General features: G+C 37.3%; 1 protein-coding gene and 1 pseudogene across 2 annotated transcripts in view; one reads left to right on the forward strand and one right to left on the reverse strand.

Annotated features, from left to right (window-relative positions):
• The window catches only part of METAP1 (methionyl aminopeptidase 1), a 58,748-nt gene that overhangs the window by 12,943 nt on the left and 22,600 nt on the right, over positions 1 to 23,205 (reverse strand). For both annotated transcript variants that reach the window (XM_042935839.1, XM_042935840.1), the window contains 7 exons: positions 16,413 to 16,464; positions 9,308 to 9,420; positions 8,283 to 8,343; positions 7,025 to 7,116; positions 5,802 to 5,885; positions 3,036 to 3,174; positions 1,142 to 1,273 (listed from right to left, as the gene is read on the reverse strand). In XM_042935839.1, the coding sequence (XP_042791773.1) occupies positions 1,142 to 1,273; positions 3,036 to 3,174; positions 5,802 to 5,885; positions 7,025 to 7,116; positions 8,283 to 8,343; positions 9,308 to 9,420; positions 16,413 to 16,464 (673 nt within the window). The remainder of the gene's footprint in view (positions 1 to 1,141; positions 1,274 to 3,035; positions 3,175 to 5,801; positions 5,886 to 7,024; positions 7,117 to 8,282; positions 8,344 to 9,307; positions 9,421 to 16,412; positions 16,465 to 23,205) is intronic.
• Positions 12,970 to 13,314, forward strand: LOC122218022 (annotated as a pseudogene).

A 23,205-nucleotide genomic window follows, 5' to 3' on the forward strand; every position in this document is an offset into this window, starting at 1 on the left:
AATGTCATCATTTTCCATGCATGTTAAAATGGACTCAAAAAAATAAAAATAACAGATCTATGTTATCAGAGATAACTATGTGTTTGTCAAAGAATGTGGTCCTGTCCAATACTTTGTTGATGATATATCAGGTTTATTGTGGGGGAAAGGAAGGTGAATACAGATAATATACTGAACAATATAGCTAAAATGTCATGGGATTCAACCTAAAAAGTTGTTTGAACTCCAACTGTCCTTTTAGTAACAGTCTGCTAACATTCGCAACAAGCCATTCTTTCTCCTCCTAAGACATACTATAAACAACAACAACAAAATCTGTATGAGCTATCTGAGTGGACAAAGACAGCCTGAGAAAAATCCTACAGAAATATACCTGTACTCAAAGATATTATTCACTACAATAGCAAGACATCTAGAAAACACCAAATTCTAGTAGGGGAATACTTGTAGAAATTTTTATAGTATGAAATATATAGCCATTAAAAGAAGGGGGTAGATCTATGCATGCAAGTACATATGTTAATTGGGAAAAATCACAAAGACCCTACTGGGAAAACATACAAATTACAGAATACTACAAATATTATAACTCCAATTAACCTAACTAAACACATACACATAAATATATGTGGTATGTGTATGTCCATCTGTTAATGTACAGGGGAGAAAAAAAACCTATATGTTAAAAGCAGATACCTCTGGGAAAAAAAGATATAAAAAGGAAAGAGGTAAGTATAAAGGAAGATCGTTCATTTTTCTCTCATAATCTAGCATTAATTTTTTTTTTATAATGAGAACATAATATGAAAGAATTAACATGTAGGAAAAAAACTGCACTTAAGAACTACACATTTCTATACACTTATCATGTTATACATATAATATACATTCCTCCTCATTTATCGGTCAAAGAAAAGAAAGATAAATCACAGAAGAGATAAAGGATGATAAGCAATCATCTGGTCCACCTCATCAAGGGATCCCCAAATCACCCGTATACCCATCACTGCTAAAACCCATGCTAACTCAGGCAGGGTAGAGGCAAAGCTGGAAAGGGCAAGGAAAGAACTGTGGAGGGACGAGCCATCTGAAGCCCATCAACACGTAACAGCTCTAGAGGGTGCCCAGCACTGCCACTCACCTGCGTCAATGGCTTGCATCAGGCACTCATACGTGGTCTGAACCAGTTTCCGTGCTCCCTCGTCCACATCTCCGACAAAAAACGTCTCATTCAAGTCCCCATGGTAGCCATTGCGATAAAGAGTGATGTCCACTGTAAAACAATGTACAAATATATAGACCATATTTTTGTTTCAAAATAGAAGACATTTCTCCAACATGACAGCATCAAGCAGCTTAATGAGAAAGACAATTTCTGCATTCTCAAACTAGACACTAATGGATATACAGTTATCGCCTGAAAGACATTCCTTGTCTGTAATGCAACTAAACTCACTGTGGCGGAAAAGGATGTGGTCACGCAGCACAAGCCAGATGGTGGTCTTTTATACTTACAGTACTAATTAGATCATTTATGTCAGAAGAAATGTATTGAGGATACATTCACACAAGATCAATAAGCAATTAATAACATTAAATGGAGGACTATGCTACGTTTTGACATTAAACAGAAAATACTGCTTTCACTTACTGTCTAACGCATTTTTTTCTCTTCCTAGTGAATCACTAAATAAAAAAACTTACACTGTTCTACACTTATTTTTTTCAAAAACTCATTTGCTTTCACTTATTTGTGAATATTCACCCTTCCCTTTGTCAACATATTGAATACGTACAGACTACTAACATACAACTGTAATACACTAAATGTATGTTAAATGAGTTTTTTTAAACCATGAATTTTGACCAACCTACAGTATCACGATACAGGTATGTTGGCTAGCACAACACGTACATGCCTGAAAAACCTCACACATTATGTAATAAATGTGTAAAAACAAAATAACAGGTTTGTATGAAAAATAATAATTAAAAATAACAGGGTATGTATGAAAAACAGGGTTGGGCAAAAGCCATGGCACTTTGTAAACAGATACCCTAACTAAAAAATAACAACCGAACAAGAAGTGTTGGCTGTCTCCACTATCACTCCCAGTCAGCATCATAGGCAAAGCATCCCCTGCAGCCTTACCACTTGGGGCTCATGCTTCCTCATCTGACAGGTAAGCGTTTGAAGGTTTCTGATTACTAACAAGACCAAGGTCATCAATATTAAAAATACCATCTAGGGATGTCTTCTTCATCGGTATTTCTTTTTATCACAGCTCCTTCCTCTGCACTTGCAGCGTCCCCAGATAGTTTAACACAGTGGCCCCTGTAGCCACTTTCTGAATTTCTTACATCAAGGAAGGCATTTCTGTAGGATTTTACCTTTTTTCTTAAGATCTTCATATATTACTAAAAATTTTTCATTCTCTGTAAGAAAGCCTGCCCTGATCTCTTCAACACCATTAGTGGACTAAAAGAAAAGGCAGAGGGGAGGAGTGAATCCCACCTGAATCAACATTACTTCCACATTTCACTGACATCTTCCACGATTTGTCAATCACAATCATGCTGTGCCAAACATATCATACTAGAAGTACTTAAAATCATAAAAAATGTTTCCACAGATTTAAGATTTCTTTAAAATTTTAAATACAAAAAAGGGATAAGTTAAAGACAGGAAGCAAGTAAAGAAAACACAAGTCACGGGGCGCCTGGGTGGCGCAGTCGGTTAAGCGTCCGACTTCAGCCAGGTCACGATCTCGCGGTCCGTGAGTTCGAGTCCCGCGTCAGGCTCTGGGCTGATGGCTCAGAGCCTGGAGCCTGTTTCCGATTCTCTGTCTCCCTCTCTCTCTGCCCCTCCCCCGTTCATGCTCTGTCTCTCTCTGTCCCAAAAATAAATTAAAAACGTTGAAAAAAAAAAAAATTAAAAAAAAAAAAAAAAAGAAAACACAAGTCACTATCAGACTCCCAAAACCTTGTTATTGCTTTGCTCGTGGTGACAAAAGTCATGCTTACACATTTCTTACCGTTAACAATATCACCTTCTTGCAAGGGCCGTCTGTCTGGAATCCCGTGGCATATCACTTCATTCACTGAAGTACAACAAGACTTTGGGAAATTATAATAATTCAGGGGAGAGGGATAACAATTTCTTGCAATACATGCCTATAAGAAATTAAAATACAGAGAAAATAGTTTGGAATGTGCAAAAGAAAAAAATCTATATGCAATTAACCAGATTTTAAAATTTTTTAAATGTGAAAAAAACTGTTGTACAGATGCTCCTAATGAACTTATTTAATATATCATTTTAGAAAAAGTAATAAATATTATCTTAAACAATATACATCAGACTGTAGACAAACCAATTTACTGGTAAGTGCAAAAGTAAAGCAAGTTCATATATTATAACTATTTCCAAGTACACACAAATGTTACTATATGAAGATTCTAGTTTGGAATTAACTACTCTTTATTAAAAATATATTATTTAAAATAAAAAGATAATATCTAAAACAAATATTAAATGTACTTTTAATGTAATTATATCTTATAACCAGCTTATATATATCCTTATAACCAAAAATGGAATACCAGCATAATTAAGAGATGACAAAGTACTTCCTGATACATTTTAATCACTACATTCACATGGAACAACAAGGGAACCTCTAAGAAAATGGTCTGGTTTTCCTTAACAAGTCTTATTTTACTTGGATGTTTTTACACAGTGGGAGTTACAACATATATAATTTCTGTTTCCATACTACCACACAGTCTTCAGACCAATAAATACTTGCATATAATATGATTTGTGAAATATACCATAATTTTACTGGCAATTCCACTACTATTAGAAATTTAAATGAAGTTTCCTCAATTACAAAAAATATTACAACCAGTAACTATATGGCTGTCACTTTTCCCTTACTTGATGATATGCTTCTCACAGCCAGTATAAATAGTTTAGAGCACATAGCAAATTGTTTTGACTAAAAATGTCAACTCCATCATTTACAAGTTGTGTAACATTGGGCAGTTAACCTCTGCCTCAGTTTCCCTATCTATACAACAGAGAGGACAGTGGTATCTAGCTCATGGAGTTGTTGCAGACATTAAATGAGTTAGTGAAAAAGCACCTGGCCTATAGCAAGCGTGCAATATGCTACTACTGCATACTACATATTTTATAACATAGGGAAGAATTCCCCAAAATCAGAATTTATAAATTTTGAATAAAAAATTTTATAAACGTTTTTTACTGCTCAAGAAACATCATCAAATTCCGTTTCGTCCAATTTACAGTAGCACAACCATGCAAAAAGAGTACCAGCTTGGGGTGCCTGAGTGGCTGGCACTCAGTGGTTGGTTAAACGTCCGACTCTTGGTTTTTGGCTCAGGTCATGATCTCCTAGTCCGTGAGTTCGAGTCCTGCATCAGGCTGTCTGCTATCAGCACAGAGCCCACTTTGGATCCTCTGTCCGTCCCCCCCCCCCCAACTCCGCGCTCTCTCTCTTCTCAAAAATAAACATTTAAAAAAATTTTTAGGGGCGCCTGGGTGGCGCAGTCGGTTAAGCGTCCGACTTCAGCCAGGTCACGATCTCGCGGTCCGTGAGTTCGAGCCCCGCGTCAGGCTCTGGGCCGATGGCTCGGAGCCTGGAGCCTGTTTCCGATTCTGTGTCTCCCTCTCTCTCTGCCCCTCCCCCGTTCATGCTCTGTCTCTCTCTGTCCCAAAAATAAATAAAAAAACGTTGAAAAAAAAATTTAAAAAAAAAAAAAAAAATTTTTACAGAGTACCAGCTTCATCTCCACAGAGACTGTGGAAATAAACGTCTTTAAAATACTTAACTAATTCAATAGGTCTTCATGATTTGCGTTTGATTACCAGAGCAGGTTTAATTAGTTTACCATATAATTTATTAACTAGTTTTGCTCTTGTCTTATGAACAAGATATTCATATAACGCGTGCACTCATGTATGCCAGGGTTTTAAGGTCTCTCCATGAAGGATAGGCAATCTACCCCTATATCATATTTAGTACAAACATTTACCTGTTTACTGCCTTGTCATTGTAGAGATGAAAGGGAACATTTTGGGGTGCCTGGCTGGCTCAGTCAGAAGAGCATGCGACTCTTGATCTCAGGTTCATGAGTTCGAGCCTCATGATGGGTGTAGTGTTTACTTAAAAAAATCAATTTTTAAAAGGAGGGGGCATTGTTCCTACTAATCTAGTTTCAGAAGTTGTATTCTTTTTTTATTTCAGAATATTTAATGTACATAGTGGCATGATTTATTTAAAGCAGTAACAAAATTAATAATTTTATAAAAGTTAAAAATGTGAGGTTTTAGAAACAAAATATTTCAAGCTCACCTCAGACCTCAATGCCACAGATGGTTAAAAATGGTAATAATGACTATTCAATATTTTCTTTTAAAAGATTTTTAATTTTTTTTTGTACATTTATTTTTGATACAGACAGAGCACAAGTGGGGGAGGGGGAGAGAGGAGGAGACATAGAATCCGAAGCAGGCTCCAGGCTCCAGGCTGTCAGCACAGAGCCCGACATGGGGCTCCAACTCACAAACTGCGAGATCATGACCTGAGCCAAAGTCAGACGCTCAACCAACTGAGCCACCCAGGTACCCCTGTTCAATATTTTCTATACTGAAAGAAAGTAAAATTTTGCTTTCAAATTAGCCATTAGAACTTTCAGAATTTCTAATTTTTTAGAAGCCTAAAGCATCTAATAAGGTGAAAAACATTTTCAAAGCATAAAAGTCAAGTTCTTACTAAGTGTACAGCATGATCTATTTCTTCAGTAGTTACACCAGGTTTAATCATGCCAGCAGCAATGTCCAATACTTCCCTAGCAAGCTGTAAAAGAGAAACATTTAATACATTCAAGAAGAAATGAAATAGAAACAGAAATCTGTACCCTTTGTACTATCTCAGATTTTGTGAGAAATCTGCAAAATGAATTTCACCCTGAATACTATAATCTTGAATTTTCATTTTAAAGCTATTTGTATTTCTAATGTCCATCAATAAATATGTGTGTAAAAATATGTAAATAAAATCAGGCTAACCAGCTTAATAAGTAAGCATGACTGAGTTCCATGTGAAAATGCATATCCTAAGGAATCTAAACAATAATCAATCGATGGAAGTTAAGTCTTCTCACATTTCTATACTTCCTAGGTACAGCAGTCTCCTGTTATCTGCAGGGGATATGCTCCAAGACCTCCTGGATGCCTGAAACCACAGACAGTTCCAAAACCGACACATACTGTTTTTCCTACACATATAAACCGATGATAAAATTTAATTTATAAATTAAGGAGAGTAAGAAATTGACAACAGTAATAATAAAACAGAACAATTATAACAACATATACTCTCATAAAAGTTCTGTGAATGTGATCTCTCTCTCTCTGAAAATATCTTACTGTACTGCACTCACCCTTGTGATGTGAGATAAAATGCCTACATGAGGAGATGAAGTGAAATGAATGCTGTAGGCTCTGTAATGTGGCATTAGGCTACTACTGACCTTCTGACAATATGTCAGAAAGAAGATCACCTGGGTACAGACCGTGGCTGACTACAGGTAACTGAAACCGTGGAAAGCAAAACCACAGATAAGGGTGGGCCACTGAGTTTCACAATAGAGGCTTTTATTTAACTTTATATAAAACCTCAACTTTGCCCTATGTTACGACGACTTGTGAAAATAAAATGACAAAATATGAAAACTTGGTTCAATTAAGAAAAAAAATACAAGGATCAAAAAATGGACTGCCAACTTGCCATAGTACTTTTCAAAAAGGCTAAGTAGAAAAGAACCGTTGCATAAAATTATATGCTAACAATAGTTTAATGAAAAGTATGACTAGCCATAGTCTTACAATGTGACATTTGCTACCTTTGTAAATCAGCAAATCACTGACTTCATGTCTAGAAACTTCAAGCCCATTTCCATCTATCTTATCTCATGGGGAAAAAATAACTCTTACCCTACATACAAGTCGCATCCCTTCTATGTCTTCAGATGAGAGTAATTTAATTTGAGAAGTACCTTTAAGAGCCTGTTCAGATTCAGACATTCCTGGAAAAGAAAATCAATAAGAAAGCCAAAATGAAGGTAAAAATGTAGTATTTATTAGCATAATGATCTTCCCAATGACATAATAATAGTCAAGTCTCATTGTTTCACACAAGAGTACCCCATAACTTAGGAGGGTCCAAGTCAGATATTTTAAAGAGATATTCTCAACATGAAAAGGAAATTTGCCCCTCACCACCCAAAATAAATAAATAAATAAACTTAAAAAAAAAAAAAAAAAAAAAAAAGAGCACCTACAAGTCATTATAAAAAAACTCCTCCTCTAACTGGCAGGAAGCAACTTGTGCTACATATTACCTATCTTCCCCGGGCATCTCACTATCGGTATCTATAAACCAGAGAAGACCACGGAACCCACCTCAGGGGTGGTCAGGGTAGTAACAGGAGGAAGGAACACATGTAAACAGCTTAGCACAATGCCTGACACACAGTCATGAAAAAATACATATCAGTTATAGAATCATCATCATCGTCATCACCACTATTTCTATTACTGCTACAGCCCAGAGTCTTTAGTTAGGCATTCATTCGAGGCCCCCACAATCTATTTTTTATCTAAATAGAAACTACATAAAGTAGAGGACACATTAAAATCAAAACAAGTTTTTGGGGCACCCGGGTGGCTCAGTCAATTGAGCGTCTGACTTTGGCTCAGGTCATAATCTCATGGCTCATGGGTTCAAGACCCATGTTGGGCTCTGTCCTGACAGTTCAGAGCCTAGAGCCTGCTTCAGATTTTGTGTCTCCCTCTCTCTCTCCCCCTCCCCTGCTCACACTCTGTCTCTCTGTCTCTGTCTCTCTCTCTCAAAAATAAACATTAAAAAGATTTTTAAAAAAATAAAAAAACAAAAACTAAATAAAATCAAAACAAATTTTTAACCTAAAATTTGATGTAACAACACAAAATACATTATGTTGAATGTAGCCTTTAACAGCTATATCAACAATGTTTTCAGAATTGGGCATATTTCTAAGAGGAGGAAAGAATCTTTAACTCTCATAAATGTTCTAGTGTGTCTTGGAAAGACATGTTTACATTTACTGAAAAGCCAGCAATAAAAAATTTCTACAAAAAAGCACTCCTTTCCTTTGCAGTAATTACCAAGCCCACAAATTGAAAAATGTACAATCGGCACAGCAGAATTTACCTAACGGGTGATCAGCATAATCTGGTCTTTGAATATAACTTGGCACTGGCCTTGTTGGCATCTAAAAACATCAGAGAGATTAGTTAAAACCAATTCAAATCTGAAAGTAACTTTCATTATTAAAATTCAATAACAAAGAAAATAAAAGTAGGGGGAAAACACTAAAGATATAAAAGTTCACTCATAGCATATAAATGGAAAACAAGTTTTAAATGACATCTTAAATATCATATCTATTTCATGAAGACTAAGCTTTACATTCCTAATGTTAACGCCACTCCCTTTCTTAGGATATTTAAGAAATATCCAGCAAGGATTTGAGACAACACACAGACAACATGGTGCCCAAGCAAAATGACAAACCAAAAACAATAATAAAATGTATTGAAGTAAACATATATCACTATGCTCCTGGTCATTATCCCTGAAGGCAGGATTAAAGAGACTTTCTTATGTTTTGGTTATTTGTCCAAATTTTAAAAATTAAAGGTACATTCCTTTTATAAAAAGAAAAACATCAATAAAGAGAATTTAAATATTTGAGGATGGCAGACAGATTTCAACGTAATTCCTATGTTATTAAGATTCTTGAGGTCCACCTGCCAAGAACATAGAAAGAACATAAGGAAGGGGTAGGAGTGGCAGAAAAGCCATACGTAAATTAAGGTGGAAATATATTCCACTTTAAAACAAAAAAAGCAAAAAAAAAAAAAAAAATTGGAAAATAGAAATATACTACCACTGTGCTGGCCAGAAAATATCTACTCTACCTCATTCTTTTTTTAAGATTAAAGAATTTTTAATCCGTTCACCTAAGATGTTTTCTTTTCTCCTTTGTCCAGGACTGTCAATTATCCTAAAATCCAAATAATATATCATAAAAGCTAACGAGCTAGAATGCAAATTTCATCCTGATTACGTGATTCATAATTAGAATGTAAAACACATGTACCATTTCTAGGAAACTGAAAATTCTTAAAATTGGTTTAAAAGAATGCAAAATTTTTATTACCTTATTTACTCACCAGTGGATAATGTGGTCTGAGTTTACCAGTATATCGATAGCCTGCCCACGGATCAGTGTTAATATCACCTTCTAGAGTCCAGGAAGACACTTCTCGCTTGGCCTTTTCATCTTCTGGGAGGTGGATGGATGAGAAAAAGAGAAAGAAATGCTTCAGTGGTCAAGCTACTGAGCACCAGCATACTTTAACCATCACCTGTTTGGAAACCAAGCCACAGAGACCAGGTATAAAAATCTAGCAAACTTCCACCCTAATCTAAATCACCAAAGCTTCTGCTTCCCTGCTATGTTCATAACCCTATGACTCTTCAAAGATCCAAACGTCTTGGGAGAAAAGGCCCAAGCTAAACATATTCTAAGTTTTTACACGAAATTGAATAGGAATAGCTCCCAGAACTCCCTTTTCAAAAAAAATGCTAAATGTATTCTCTCTACAATGTCAATTTATAGGAAGACCATTTATTGAAATGTAAAATCTAAACCTAGGCAAAACTTCCCAACTGAGAGCAGATATTATAAATGGAGTCTGTGCTCTTACTAAAACAACAGAGTCTAAAAAATTCCACAGCAAATTTAAAATAAAAAAATTCCCACTTAGCTGATAAACAGCTTTCAGATCAATATTTCAAAATGCTTTGAAAATTTTATAGTCATCATTTGCCTTTTTTCAGGAGGGGGGTAATAGGATGTAGTGAGAAAGTCAAAGATAAGAGGGGGGAAATATCAATAGAAAATTACTGAAAACTCATTAGAAAAATTAAGAATCACACACACACACACACACACACTCACTCATTCCTACTAGCTTAGTCATTAATACATAATGTTATATTTACTGAAATGCACCTAAGAATTCTTTTCACATGGAACAGACCCTCAATGGTGTCTTATGTCCGCACCCTGCCTGCATCTCTTATCCATCAAGTAAAATAAAACTAACCTAAGACTTTAAGGGCATCTGGATGGCTCAGTTGGTTAAGCATCCAACTTTGGCTCAGGTCATGATCTCACAGTTCATGAGTTCAAGCCCCACATCAGGCTCCATGAGGAAAACTCAGAGCCTGGAGCCTGCTTCAGATTCTGTGTCTCCCTCTCTCTCTGCCCCTCCCCTGCTTCTGCTCTGTCTCTCTCTCTCTCAAAAATAAATAAACATTAAAAAAAATTAAAAGAAAAACTAACCTAAGACTTTACACAGCAGGAATTCAAATCCCTCCTACACCAAGTATCAACCTATACACTTCCCAACTCACACTGATCTTCTCTTGATTACTGTTATCATTGACTTTAAAAATCAGACTTCAAATAATTTCTGCAGTGTACAAGAAAAATAAAACTGCCCCCCCCCCACACACACACTATCTAAAATATGAGACTCACACAATGTTAAGCTAGAAAGGAACAGTGAAATGGGTAAGGGGGTCCAAAGGTACAGACTTCCAGCTATAAGATAAGTGCGTGCTAGGGGTGTAAAGTATAGCATGGTGACTACAGCTAACAACAAAAAGACAACTGAGACTAATTTACTCATCAATTTACAGATGAGGAAACTGAGGTGATGTGGCTCACAGGAGCAGAGACGTGGGAATGCTGGTTCTCAGTCCAGTAGCCTCTGCAGAGAGCCCTTCGTCAACTTGGGATTGCAAGACTATTGAGGCACAACAGACTAGAATGCAAAAATATAGCCAGTCTTGGGGCACCTGGGTGGCTCAGTTGGTTAAGCGTCTGACATTGGTTCAGGTCATGATCTCGCGGTTCATGGGTTAGAGTCCCACATCAGGCTCTGTGCTGACAGCTCAGAGCCTGAAGCCCACTTTGGATTCTGTGTCCCCCTCTCTTTCTGCCCCTCCCCCACTTGTGCACTCTCTCACTCTCTCTCTTTCCCTTGCTCTCCCAGAAATAAAAAAATGAATAACCTTAAAAATATATACATAGCCAGTCTGTTCACATTACTTTGGAAGAAAATTCAACAATAATATTACAAATAAAATAAAATAAAAGAATAAGACTAGAAAATAAGAATAGCAAAGGACGATGCCTGGGTGGCTCAGTTGGTTGAGAGTCAGATTCTTGATTTTGGCTCAGGTAATAATCCCAGGACTGTGGGATCAAAGCCCTATGTTGACTGTATGCTAAGTGTGGAGCTTGCTTGACATTCTCTTTCTCTCTCTCTCTCTCTCTCTCTCCCCCTTCCTCCCTCTGCCCCTCTCCCCTGCTCACACTCTCTCATTCTCTTAAAAAAAAAAAAAAAAACAGAATAGCAAAGGAAAAGAAAAGCTCTATCATGCTACTGAATTTTAGATCTTTCTCCCCTCTGGAGTTCAAGAAAGCCACTGTGAATGTGAATGTCAACAGGAAAACTGTTTCCCAACCCAAGATAAAAATGGACTCCACTCATTGCCCCTAGGGTCAAATATTACAGAAAACAGTTCAAAATACAGGCCAATTGATGCCTGCTTCAGCTATGAATTGCATCAAGTGCTTCATCTGAAATATGAACTTCCAGAATCATTTTCACCCAAACCCAGACAGAACAGCAATCAAGATGCAGGCTTTCTGGTCTGACACACTCCTGGGGAAGGAGGAGGGAGAAGGAAGGACATAAGATCTTTCAAAGCTTCCTGCTGATCTGCATTCAGACCCTTCCACAATCTGTTGTCAAAAGAAAATTAAAAGCAGACCTCCAACAAATATAACTCAAAGCTATCTAAACAAGTAAAGATTGAAATATGGCAATTTCTTTTCTCTATGTAGAATTTACCTAGGGAAATTTACACTTTGAAAGTAAGTTAGTTTACATTTTAGGCCCTCAATTTGAGGACACGTGGGTGGCTCAGGTTATAATCTCACAGTTGGTGAGTTAAAGTCCCACACTGGGTGAGCACAAACCCTGCTTCAGGTGAGCTCCAGCCCTGCTTCACTGCTTCAGGTTAAAAAAAAAAAAAAACACGAGCCCTGGGTGAGCCCTGCTTCTCTCTCTCTCTCTCTCTCTCTCTCTCTCCCTCTCTCTCTCTTTCTCTCATAATAAAGAAAGAAAGAGAGAGAGGGAGAAAGAAAGAAAGAATGAATGAATCAATTTGATCTCAGCCTTAAATCCTACAAACATTAACAGACACCTAGTAAGTATGAATTGTACGGGAGTTTTGTAACAAAATTACATACTAATTGGTCTCTGTCAAAAGAATGAAAGCACAGGACAGTGTAAATAAAGATCTATAAATAAAGCTGTCTTTGAAACATCATAATGCAAAAGGGCCAGGTACACTGCAGGCAGTGTCGAAGAGTACTTGATATGTGCAAGGTCTGGCCCAAAGTACATCATACCCACCAGGCCTCATTCTTTAAACAGTTCTGTGCAGGCTGTGTCTTCCAGCCAGCTGATAACAAAGAACTACATGTGTCTTACATATGCCTGGAACAGGACTTTCTAATCACAATCCTGACTCCGTTCTTCCCTAGATGATTATTAAATAATTGCTGAGCTTTTACTAGGCATTGTACATATGCTAAGCACTTTATATGGATCTGATCATTTAATCCTCACAACAAACCTATAATTTCAGCATTTTGGAGATAAGGCTTAAAAGTAATCCATGCTCGAGTGTGAAGGACTCCACGAATCCCGTTTGGAGGCATCTTTGAGCTCGCCAAGCAAGCATGATAGGCAAAGCTCACCCTCCCAAGTTGAAAAAATTTATGGACAAGAAATTATCATTGAAATTAAATGGTGACAGACATGTCCAAGGAATACTGTGGGGGTTCGATCCCTTTATGAATCTTGTGATAGATGAATGTGTGGAGACGGCAACTAGTGGGAACAGAACAATATTGGAATGGTGGTAATTCGAGGAAATAGTGTCATCATGTTAGAAGCCTTGGAACGAGTATAAACAATGGGTGTGTTCACCAGAAGAAACCAACTGCCCTCACATGTCCCCTCCATAGCACCTGTTTTACTACAATATAAAAATCAGGTCATGCATTTTCATATTGAAATTTTTTGTTAAATAAACTTCTTTAATAGTCAAAAAACAAAAAAACAAAAACAAAACAAAAAAAAAGTAATCCGTGCTCACAAAGCTTGGTGGAAGTAGTTCTCTGAATTATCACATAACACCTTCTCTCTGCAATCCAAAAATCAAGCTTGCTAGTTTCGAGGAGTAGAGGAAGAGAATAAATAGTGTAAAGTTTTTTGTTTTTTAAATAGAGTTTTCGTATCATATTTCTGGCTATTCAAGAGATACCTGTAAAACATTCCTACCTTTTACTCTAGGCAAAGGTGACAAACACACTGAATGTATCACTAATAAAGTAAAAACAATGATAATCTAAAACATACTATATTATTATTAAGATGTAAAGTGCTACAACTTTTATAGGTCAGACTAAAAGCCAATGCTACTGCATACATTCTGACAGGAGATACACATTGGACACTGTGTACCCAAGCCAGCATGTCAGCATTACATGCCTTTTTTTTTTAATGTTTACTTATTTTTGAGAGACAGAGAGCAAGTGGGGGAGGGGCAGAGAGAGAAGGAGACAGAATCTGAAGCAGACTCCAGGCTCTGAGCTGTCAGCACAGAGACTGTCGTGGGGCTGGAACCCATAAATTCTGAGCTGAAGTCAGACACTTCACCGAATGAGCCACCCAGGCACCCCTTGAAGGGCTTTGCAATCTAAGTGATCGTCTTCACTAGGACACATAAAAAATAAATACTCCATTGACTCATTTCTTTAACTGACACTTGAAATTTTCCTAAGGTCTTATTAGCTTCTGCAATCAAAACAACTCCAGGTCCAGATGGCTTCACTGGTAAATTCTACCAAATATTTACAGAAGAAATAATACCAGTTCTACACAATCTCTTCTAGAAAAGAGGAGGGAACATCTCCCATTTTATGAGTCTGGGATTACTCTGATGCCAAAACTAGGCAAAAATATTAACAGTAAATGTCAGACCAATATCTGCACCAACATAAATATAAATCAGGCCTCCTTAATTAGAGATCAGTACACATTACAGTTAAAAAAAAGAAAAGAAAAGAAGGGCACCTGGTGGCTCAGTCGGTTAAGCATCTGACTTGGACTCAGGTCATGATCTCACAGTTTATGAGCTTGAGCCTCGCGTCGAGCTCTGTGCTGACAGCTCAGAGCTTGGAGCCTGCCTCAGATGCTGTGTCTCCCTCTCTGCCCCTTCCCCAGTCATTCTCCCCCACCCTCAAAAATAAAATAAACATGAAAAAAAAATTTTTTTGAAGAAAAGAAAAGTTACTGCTTCCTATGTTAGCTCATTATTATTTCTTTGAACACGGTGTGATCTGTAATATGCTTGGCTCCTTGTCAGTCCAACATTCTTTTCCCCCGATCCCTTTTCCAGCTATTCCTCTTCGCCCTGGATGTTAACCTTCCCCTACACCATTCCCTCCTCCAGAATAGTCATCCTCAATGGTATAGTCAGGGTCAATTTAATAGTGTGTAAAAGACACAGGGCTGGCCAGCCGAGAGCTGTCTCCATCCAACAGCATAACATAGCCCAAAGGGATCAAGAATAGTGCTCACCCCTAAGAAAATCCATCTCCAAAAAATCCAGGAGGGCACCATTTAAAAGAAGGCACCATGTGTAAACACCAGAGCTATAAGTAAAACGCAAACGGTCTCAGTCCGAGGCAGTAATAATTATGTTCTTTTTACTTAGGGAACATGAGCTATTTAATTCTCTTGGAGTGTAGGTCATAATAGCCCTTATTTCCTGTAGGAATCCAATATTAACGAAACACACACACTTCAACAAGTTAACATATGCATGGGGTAGAGACCCATTCTCAGCTTTTTTACTAACATACTGTTTCACCTCAACCTTTCCCTTCCCTATGCTTTAACTTCCTGGATATAAAATGTTAATAACTGGCTCAAAAGAGCTCTAACAATATCTAACACATCAGACATACAATACTTAATGTGTGACTTAAGTTACATATTAAATAAAAGTAAATGGCATTTTTAAACCAACCTCTATACTGTACTTTGATCTGAAGTAACAAACCCTGTCATTTATGCTTTCTTAAACTCTTATGTATTCATAATCGTATTTCCTCATTTCTAACCACAATTCCTCCCACAATAACCTAACATTTCCATTAAATGTAGACTTCACTTATAGAACCACAGAAAATAAGTCTTTTTAAATTTTAATTTCCCTTTCCTTCAAATGGTGGTTGAACCGACCTCAATGAGGTTTTAAGATATAAATATATACATATGTATATACATACATATATGAAATAATCTATCTACTTTATTAAACCAGCAAATTCCTAAAAAATATACAGTTAGATGAATAAAAAATAACAAGAGCATTAAGACGAAACTTAAGATGGATGAAGACTGTCTGCCAAGCCTTCATCCATTAGGATGGCAATGCTTTAAGACCAGAAAGCCCTTGTCAATTTTCAGGTAACTGTTACAAATTGTCTTAAGCCCTTAAGCCAGCCCACTAATGAAATGAATTTACAGGATGAGTAAGTAAGCCAAAGCAAGAAAGGGCATGTGAGTTGGCAATAGATCCACGCGGCTGACAGCAATAGCTAAGAAGCAGCTAATCGTTTCACTTTGTTGTGTCTCACAAAGTAACTTTAAAAAGGAAAATTGAGTATCTAGCCGCAAGTAAAAAAACATCAAAAAACAAAGTAATAAAATTTTGAAATAGCAATCAAATTGAAACTAAACAAAAACAAGAGGTCTGGCTAAATTTAGAACCCAGACAGCTCATGTGCACCTGCCTACAACACTTCTACAATGGAAAGAGGGTGCCAAAAAATTAGGACATTCTCAGGTACTACTCAAGAAAAAGCCATCTATCCTAGCAACCATCTCATGTTTTCATGTTACATACAGGATTAACAAAGACAGTACTCAGCCACATTTTATTTGCATGTTTATGCACCACAAAGAATAAAAAATTTTAAAATATGTGCTAATTCTAGAACATATAGGGATTACACGTTCAGAACATTCACATATACACTTTCAGAACTGGAAGACTTCTAGTCTTCTGCAAAAAGCCTCTTCTAAAACGATTAACACAGAGATGTGTAATTTTACTTACTTGCTTTCTTATGCAGTAACTTGTGAGTTGCCCAACTTCCTTTAAAACATTCCTAAAAGAGCAAACATGAAAATTAGTGTCAGACCTTCCTTAATCAGAAACATTTTAAGGAATACTGTATGTAAGATACAGTTACTGGAAACTCTGCAAAAATCTAAATCAGTTGAGTTTACTATATTCAGTATTTAGTATTTACTATATTCAGTATTTTCAGGGCGCCTGGGTGGCTCAGTTGGATGAGAGTCCGACTTCGGCTCAGGTCATGATCTCACGGTTTGTTAGTTCGAGCCCCGCGTCAGGCTCTGTGCTGACAGCTCAGCCTGGAGCCTGCTTCGGATTCTGTGTCTCCCTCTCTCTCTGCCCCTCTCCCACTCATACCGTCTCTCTCTCTCTCTCTCAAAAATAAATAAACATTAAAAAAAAAATAGTCATAGTTATATCTCAATTTTATGTCACCAAATTATTTTTAAGCATTTGAAAAGAACCATGACCCATGTCATACACTGGAGGGATGGGGGCGGGGGGGGACACACAAGGAAAATTTTGCAGATTTTTCCATTATTTATAGTTTGATTCCTAGTTAGTTGTAGCCTCATTTCAGACACCAATATTTCAGACACCAATAGGAAATACTATATTGGGAAAATGAACTCAAGTAATAAATTGAATTCAAATAATGAACTCAAGTAATAAATCAGAAAAATGAATTCAACCATAGATCTTATTTATGCTTTGATTTTTATAGTATTTCCCTCAAAGAGTTTAAAATCACTCAAACAAATCAGTACAAATACTAAGAGAATTCAGAAACTCCTACAAATGTTTTGACTTTGCAAACATAAAAGAGTAAGTAATGGATAAGGAAAAGCTACGACAAAAGTAGAAAGCCTCCCTAGGACTATGTAGTAATTAAACTACATGACACCAGTGTCGCTAAAGCTACTCTCCCTAAAGGTTGTCCATGGGCTCTGAGGGGTTAGTTTCTCCCTCCAGGGCCAGGATGTTCACTACTTCTCCTTTCCTCTCCTTGTACCCTACACAGCCTGTAACTGTTTGCATTCAGAAAACCCAGGTCAGAGGCACCTGGGTGGCTCAGTCAGTTAAGCATCTAACTTCAGCTCAGGTCATGATCTCAGGGTTCGTGAGTTCAAGCCTCACATCAGGCCCTGTGCTTATGATAGGGAGACTATCCTGGATTACACAAGTAGGCCCTAAATACCATCATCATGAGTATCCTTATAAAAGAGAGGCAAAGAGAGGTTCACCCACACAGGAAAAAAGGTAATATGGCCAGAAGGGTAGAGATTGGAGAAATGTCGTAGAGCCTCTGCAGGGAGCATGGCCCCACCATCACCTTGATTTAGACTCAGTGAAACTGATTTTGGACTTCCACCTCCAGAACTATGAAAGAATACTCTGCTGTTGTTTTATGCCACTATGTGGCAATTTGTTAACAGCAGCCACAGGAAACTAAGACAGTAAATAACAAGACACCAGGGCACAGCAAAAGAATGAATCCAATCCACTACTAATTGAGGGTGAAGGATCAATTACAGTCTTCTTGAAGCTTTTTTTGCTTACATGTACTTATTCATGGGGTCAACTCCCAATTATGCATGGTGATTTTTATTTATGTTTTAAAATGTTTTTATACTTATTTATTTGAGAGAGAGAGAGAGAGAGAGAGAGAGAGAGAGAGAAGGAATGAGCCAGGGAGGGGAAGAGAGACAGGGAGACACAGAACTCAAAGCAGGCTCCAGGCTCTGAGCTGCCAGCACAGTTTGACACCGGGCTCGAACTCACGAACCATGAGATCATGACCTGAGCCAAAGTCGGACACTAACCAACTGAGCCACCCAGGCGCCCCTTTGCATGGTAATTTTTAAATGGGATGAGCAAAGGCACATGACTTATTTTAAGAAACTTAATTTCAGTCAGCAATTTCAACCTCTTCTTTTCCACCCCTTTCCAAATTATTCATCATCATGGATAAGACTGACAAGAGGGAGGAGACAGATTGGAGTTTCACTTGTTTTTCCCTCCTCCCACCCTAGCTGGTAACAAAGATGTTTATGGCAGTAAGACATTCAGCAAGGAAAAGTTCAGGGACGAGGAAAGAAAGGAGTGAGGCATTCAGGGTGGGTCCTAGAATACCAGTCTAAAAGTCGGCCAGGCCTAGAAGCAAAATCCCACCATGGCTGCATGCTAGGTGCACCAATGTTTTTCTTCAGTTCAAGACCTTGACTCCAATGTTTCCTTAAACCAGACAAACCATCTGCATGCTAAATATGCTTGGTAAAATTTTCAATTCATTTTCATTATGCCAGCTTAGAATAAATCAACTGAATGTCTGCTCAATGAGAACAATATATTGCTAAAGTGGCTTACACATCTCCTAGGAACAAATAGAACCACTATTGCAGCACTGCTATAAATAGACTTCCCTGAAAAAAATTAAGGACAGATTCTTGTCCCATCACATACGCCCCCTTCTCCAAAATCCTAAGGTACTCCAATTGTTACTTAAGCACAAGCACAGTTTGTGCCCTCAGCCTGGCTATCCCTCTTCCTGCCATCACTGAAATTAGGACATAAGAAGGCAGAAAACCATCAAAAAATGAGAAGAAAATGTCAAGAACAATACAGAAGAGACTTCTGAACAGAGCAGGGTTATCAAAGGTGACCCTGTAGATACTCTTCAGCTCTACAAGCCTAGGATTCCATCTTACAAGTAATTATGGAAGACATTACAAGTTCTCAAAAGCTTAAAAATGTGACAGTAGAAATGATGATCTCAAAGTTAACCTCTCCCAAAAGCAGACTGAAATGACAAAAAGTTGAAAATAACAAGATGGTATTTGTGAAACAAAGGACTTGCAACCAACAAGTCTGGGGCACCTGGCTGATTCAGTCAGTAGAGCATGCGACTCTACCTCGGGGTTGTAAGTCCGAGCCCCATAATGGTGTAGAAAATTACTTACAAATAAAAAAATTTTTAAAAATCTTAAAAAAAAAACAAGTCTAACATCTGAATAATAAAATTTCAGAAAGAAAAGGGCGAGGAGAAATCAAAGAAATAAAAGTTTTCCATAACTGAAAGACAGGAGTTTCCAGACTGAAAAGACCCCCGAAGAATAAAACGCAACTTGCCCAAGGATACAATATGAAATTTCTCAACACTGAGATAAGATCCAATAAGCTTCCAGAGAAGGGGGGAGAGGGGGGCATAAATATGCAAAAGATTATGAATCCCATGGCAACAGACTTTTCAACACTGGAAGCTGAACGAAAACGGAGAATATAAAAATTCTGAGAAAACAATTTCCAAACTAGAATTCCAAACCCAGCCAAACTGAAAATCAAGTGTCAGGGTATATAACAAGACATTTTCAGAATCTCAAAAATCTACCTCCTGTGCCATCTTTCTCAGGAAGCTATTGGAGGAGACAGTGCATAAAACATGAGAACTAACCAAGAAAGAGGATGATGTGATACAAAAGAGAAGTAAAGGGCGATGCTTGAAGAGGGATATAAGGAGGACTGCTCCGAAGCAAGCCCAGGGAACAAGTCATGGCTGGAGGTCAGAGAGTTCCCAGATAAAACCGATTACATGCCAAATGTATTTAACAGTACTGAGAGGAATTCTATGAAATTGTAGAAGAGTCTGGGAATGAATCAGTAAACGACCAAAGGATACTGTTAAAAGAACGGGAAAGAGGGAGGCCTGGCTGGCTCAGTCGGTGGAGCTATGACTCTTCATCTCAGAGTTGTGAGTTCCAGCCCCAAGTTGGGGGTAGAGCTTCCTTAGAAAGAAAAAAAAAAAATGGATAATAGGGGGCACTGGACTGGCTCAGTCAGAAGAAGAACATGTGACTCTTGACCTCAGGGCCATGAGTTTGAGCCCCATGTTGAGTGTAGAGATTATAGATAGATAGATAGATAGATAGATAGGTAGAATGGGATATAGAGGAAAGCAGGGAGGGGATTTGTAAGTTAGAAACATTTGTCTAGGTATGTGAAATAATTTGAATAACCAACTAAAAAGTTACAAAAAGTTATTTTAATTAATTATGGACATTTTGCCTCCATGATGTTGAGACAGTAAACATAAACCCAATCAAGAAACATCTAAATTACTTTATTGTGAGTTAAGCTTCTATACAAAATATTTTAAAACATATATAGTGCTAAAAAAATCTCTAAAGCTTAAAGTATGAATAAAATCAATATCAATATTTTATCAATAAAATCAAAATCAATATGAAAAAATCAATAGGTAACTTTAGAAAGAAAACACAGACTTTTAAAACTAGGAGAAATTTACAATTTTACAGAAGATGAATTCAAGGGGCATATGGGTGGCTCTCTCAGTTAACTGTCCAACTCTTAATTTTGGTTCAAGTCATGATCTTGCAGTCATGAGATCGAACCCCGCATCAGGCTCTGTGCTGGTAATGGAGCCTGCTTAAAATTCCCTCTATCCCTCTGCCCTTCCTCTGCTCACGCTCTCTCCTAAAAAAAGAGAGAGACAGAGAGAGAGAGAGAGAGATGAAACCAAGTGATCTCCCACTCAATAGGACTTCTATCACACTGTAATATATGTTACATAAAACTATGAGAGAGATTTTTTAAATGCTATTATATAGATAACCATTTTTCAAATGAATTTTATTTTCTACAATGTAATAATTTAAAATGCTTGCTCACTGCCATATATATATATATGTCTAGATATTCAAATGCAGTTTAAAATTAAAAAGTAAACATCTTCTATGTCTAATGATACCATCTAGGTTGAATACCCACTGTATCAATTCCTTTAGTGTGATACTTAACTTTTTTTAGATCACTGAATCTTTTGAGAATCTTGGGAAAGCAATCATTCCCCTCCACAGAAAAAAACAAATCCATGCACATATAAACTCAGGCACACAATTCTACTCATTTATTCATATAAATACAGAATGCACATTATGACCAAAGCACTTGCAAGGTGCTAGGCATTCAGCAGTGAACAATATAGGCCTGTTCTAGACAAATATTACACGGCTAATTACACAATTACACAGTTTAAGTCATAAGGGCTAAAAAGAAAAAGTACATGGTGCCATTAAAAGAGGAAGAAGACAAAAGCTAAAGATATAGTCAGGGATCAGATTAGGTTAAGGATTCTGGTCTACTCTAATAACAGAAAGCCATTAAAGAGTTTTAAACCAAGGAATAACCTGAAAAAGACTGAATTCCTGGCATCCCTGATCTCCATCAAACCCAAAATCAAAACCCCTTTTTCTAAATAATAGCTTAAAGAATGGTCTTAAGAACTGGTTTTTAATATAGGCAGTCCTTGCTTTGCATAGTAGTACAGAGCCATAAAAATGACCAGGACAAGCTATAACCATACAAAGAATCTTGTAAGAAATTGTAAGAAATTACAATTGTTCCATGACCTTTAAAATTTTTTGATAAAACATTAAAAAAAACTGTCAGTTATAAATATATAGAGAACTGGGGGGTGAAGGAATAAAAGTAACACTTATGTACACTGTACTACTGAGAATTAGAGTGTTTTGTTTCTTTATTTAAAAACTTAGCAAGGGGCGCCTGGCTATCTCAGTTGATCTCAGGTCATGAGTTCGAGCCCTACGCTGAGTGTGCAGAGATTGCTTAAATAAATAAATAAAATTTTAAAAAATTAAAAAATAAAAACTCATCAAGACTAGTTTGAACAACGTTTAGCCTTCTTCCCACTGATAACTTATGAAACGGAGTGAGCATCTTTTTGTGCTTGGCAAATTATCCCTCTCCTTTCTAGATGTGGAGCAGCTTCCAAATTTTATCCTTTGCACTTTCAAAACCTCTGAGACTTCCTTTAAAGTTTTTGTTGGTTATCGTTTCCCCTGAGACACTGTCATTCTTTTCAGCACAACCAGTTTCCTCATTTGTGTCAACAAGCTGGCCTCACAGAGGTGCTCTGACTACTCGTCTCGAGTTTCTAGAATGGTGAGCTATGCCAACATTCCCAAGGTCAGCTACTTTTTCTACAACCCCATTTATGTTCTATTTAGATTTCACTTCCAGCATTATCATTTACCATTTCTTTGCTGCACTTTCATCTTTGTTGACAGATTCCTTCTTTCAATTACATTTGTAAAATATCACAGAAGTTCTCACTGAAAGACAAGAAAGCACCACAACTACAGGCTTTGCTGTCTGTCTGGATGAGAAGTGAATGACGGATGCACAGCGACCAATCACTGACAGGTTTTGAAAGAAGGGAGTGACTGGTCACCAATCAAGATGCACACCTGTGATTTACATAGTGCTCCTAGGACTGAAGAATTAGCCCTCAAGTGTGTACTTTATGTAATTACTCTGTGATGTTAGGAGACTTGGTTTCGTTTAACTAAACTATGGTAACTAAACTCATGCGTATCAAAACTGCAAAGTAAGATCTGCCTTTAGGGGGCACCTGGCTGGCTCAGTTGGCAGAGCGTGTGACCTGAGTTCAAGCCCCTCATTGTGCAAAGAGCTTACTTAAAAAAACAAAAAAACAAAAAAAATCTGCCTTTATATAGTTGGCACTCTCATACAACCTATTTATAAAACCTTTCTAAATGGGTTAAGTGAACAAAAACGCTTCTGCATCACTCAACATCTTTTTTTACCCTCACAGAAGCTGACACACATTTCCGTAAGTTAAAAAAAATCTCTATCCCAACTGATTCATTTAGAGAACACAGAAGTTTACATACCAATTTTAATGGGGGCAGGAGGGAGGGGTACGTACCAATCT

This window comes from Panthera leo, chromosome B1, assembly GCF_018350215.1.
Source record: "Panthera leo isolate Ple1 chromosome B1, P.leo_Ple1_pat1.1, whole genome shotgun sequence".
Lineage (NCBI taxonomy): Eukaryota > Metazoa > Chordata > Mammalia > Carnivora > Felidae > Panthera > Panthera leo.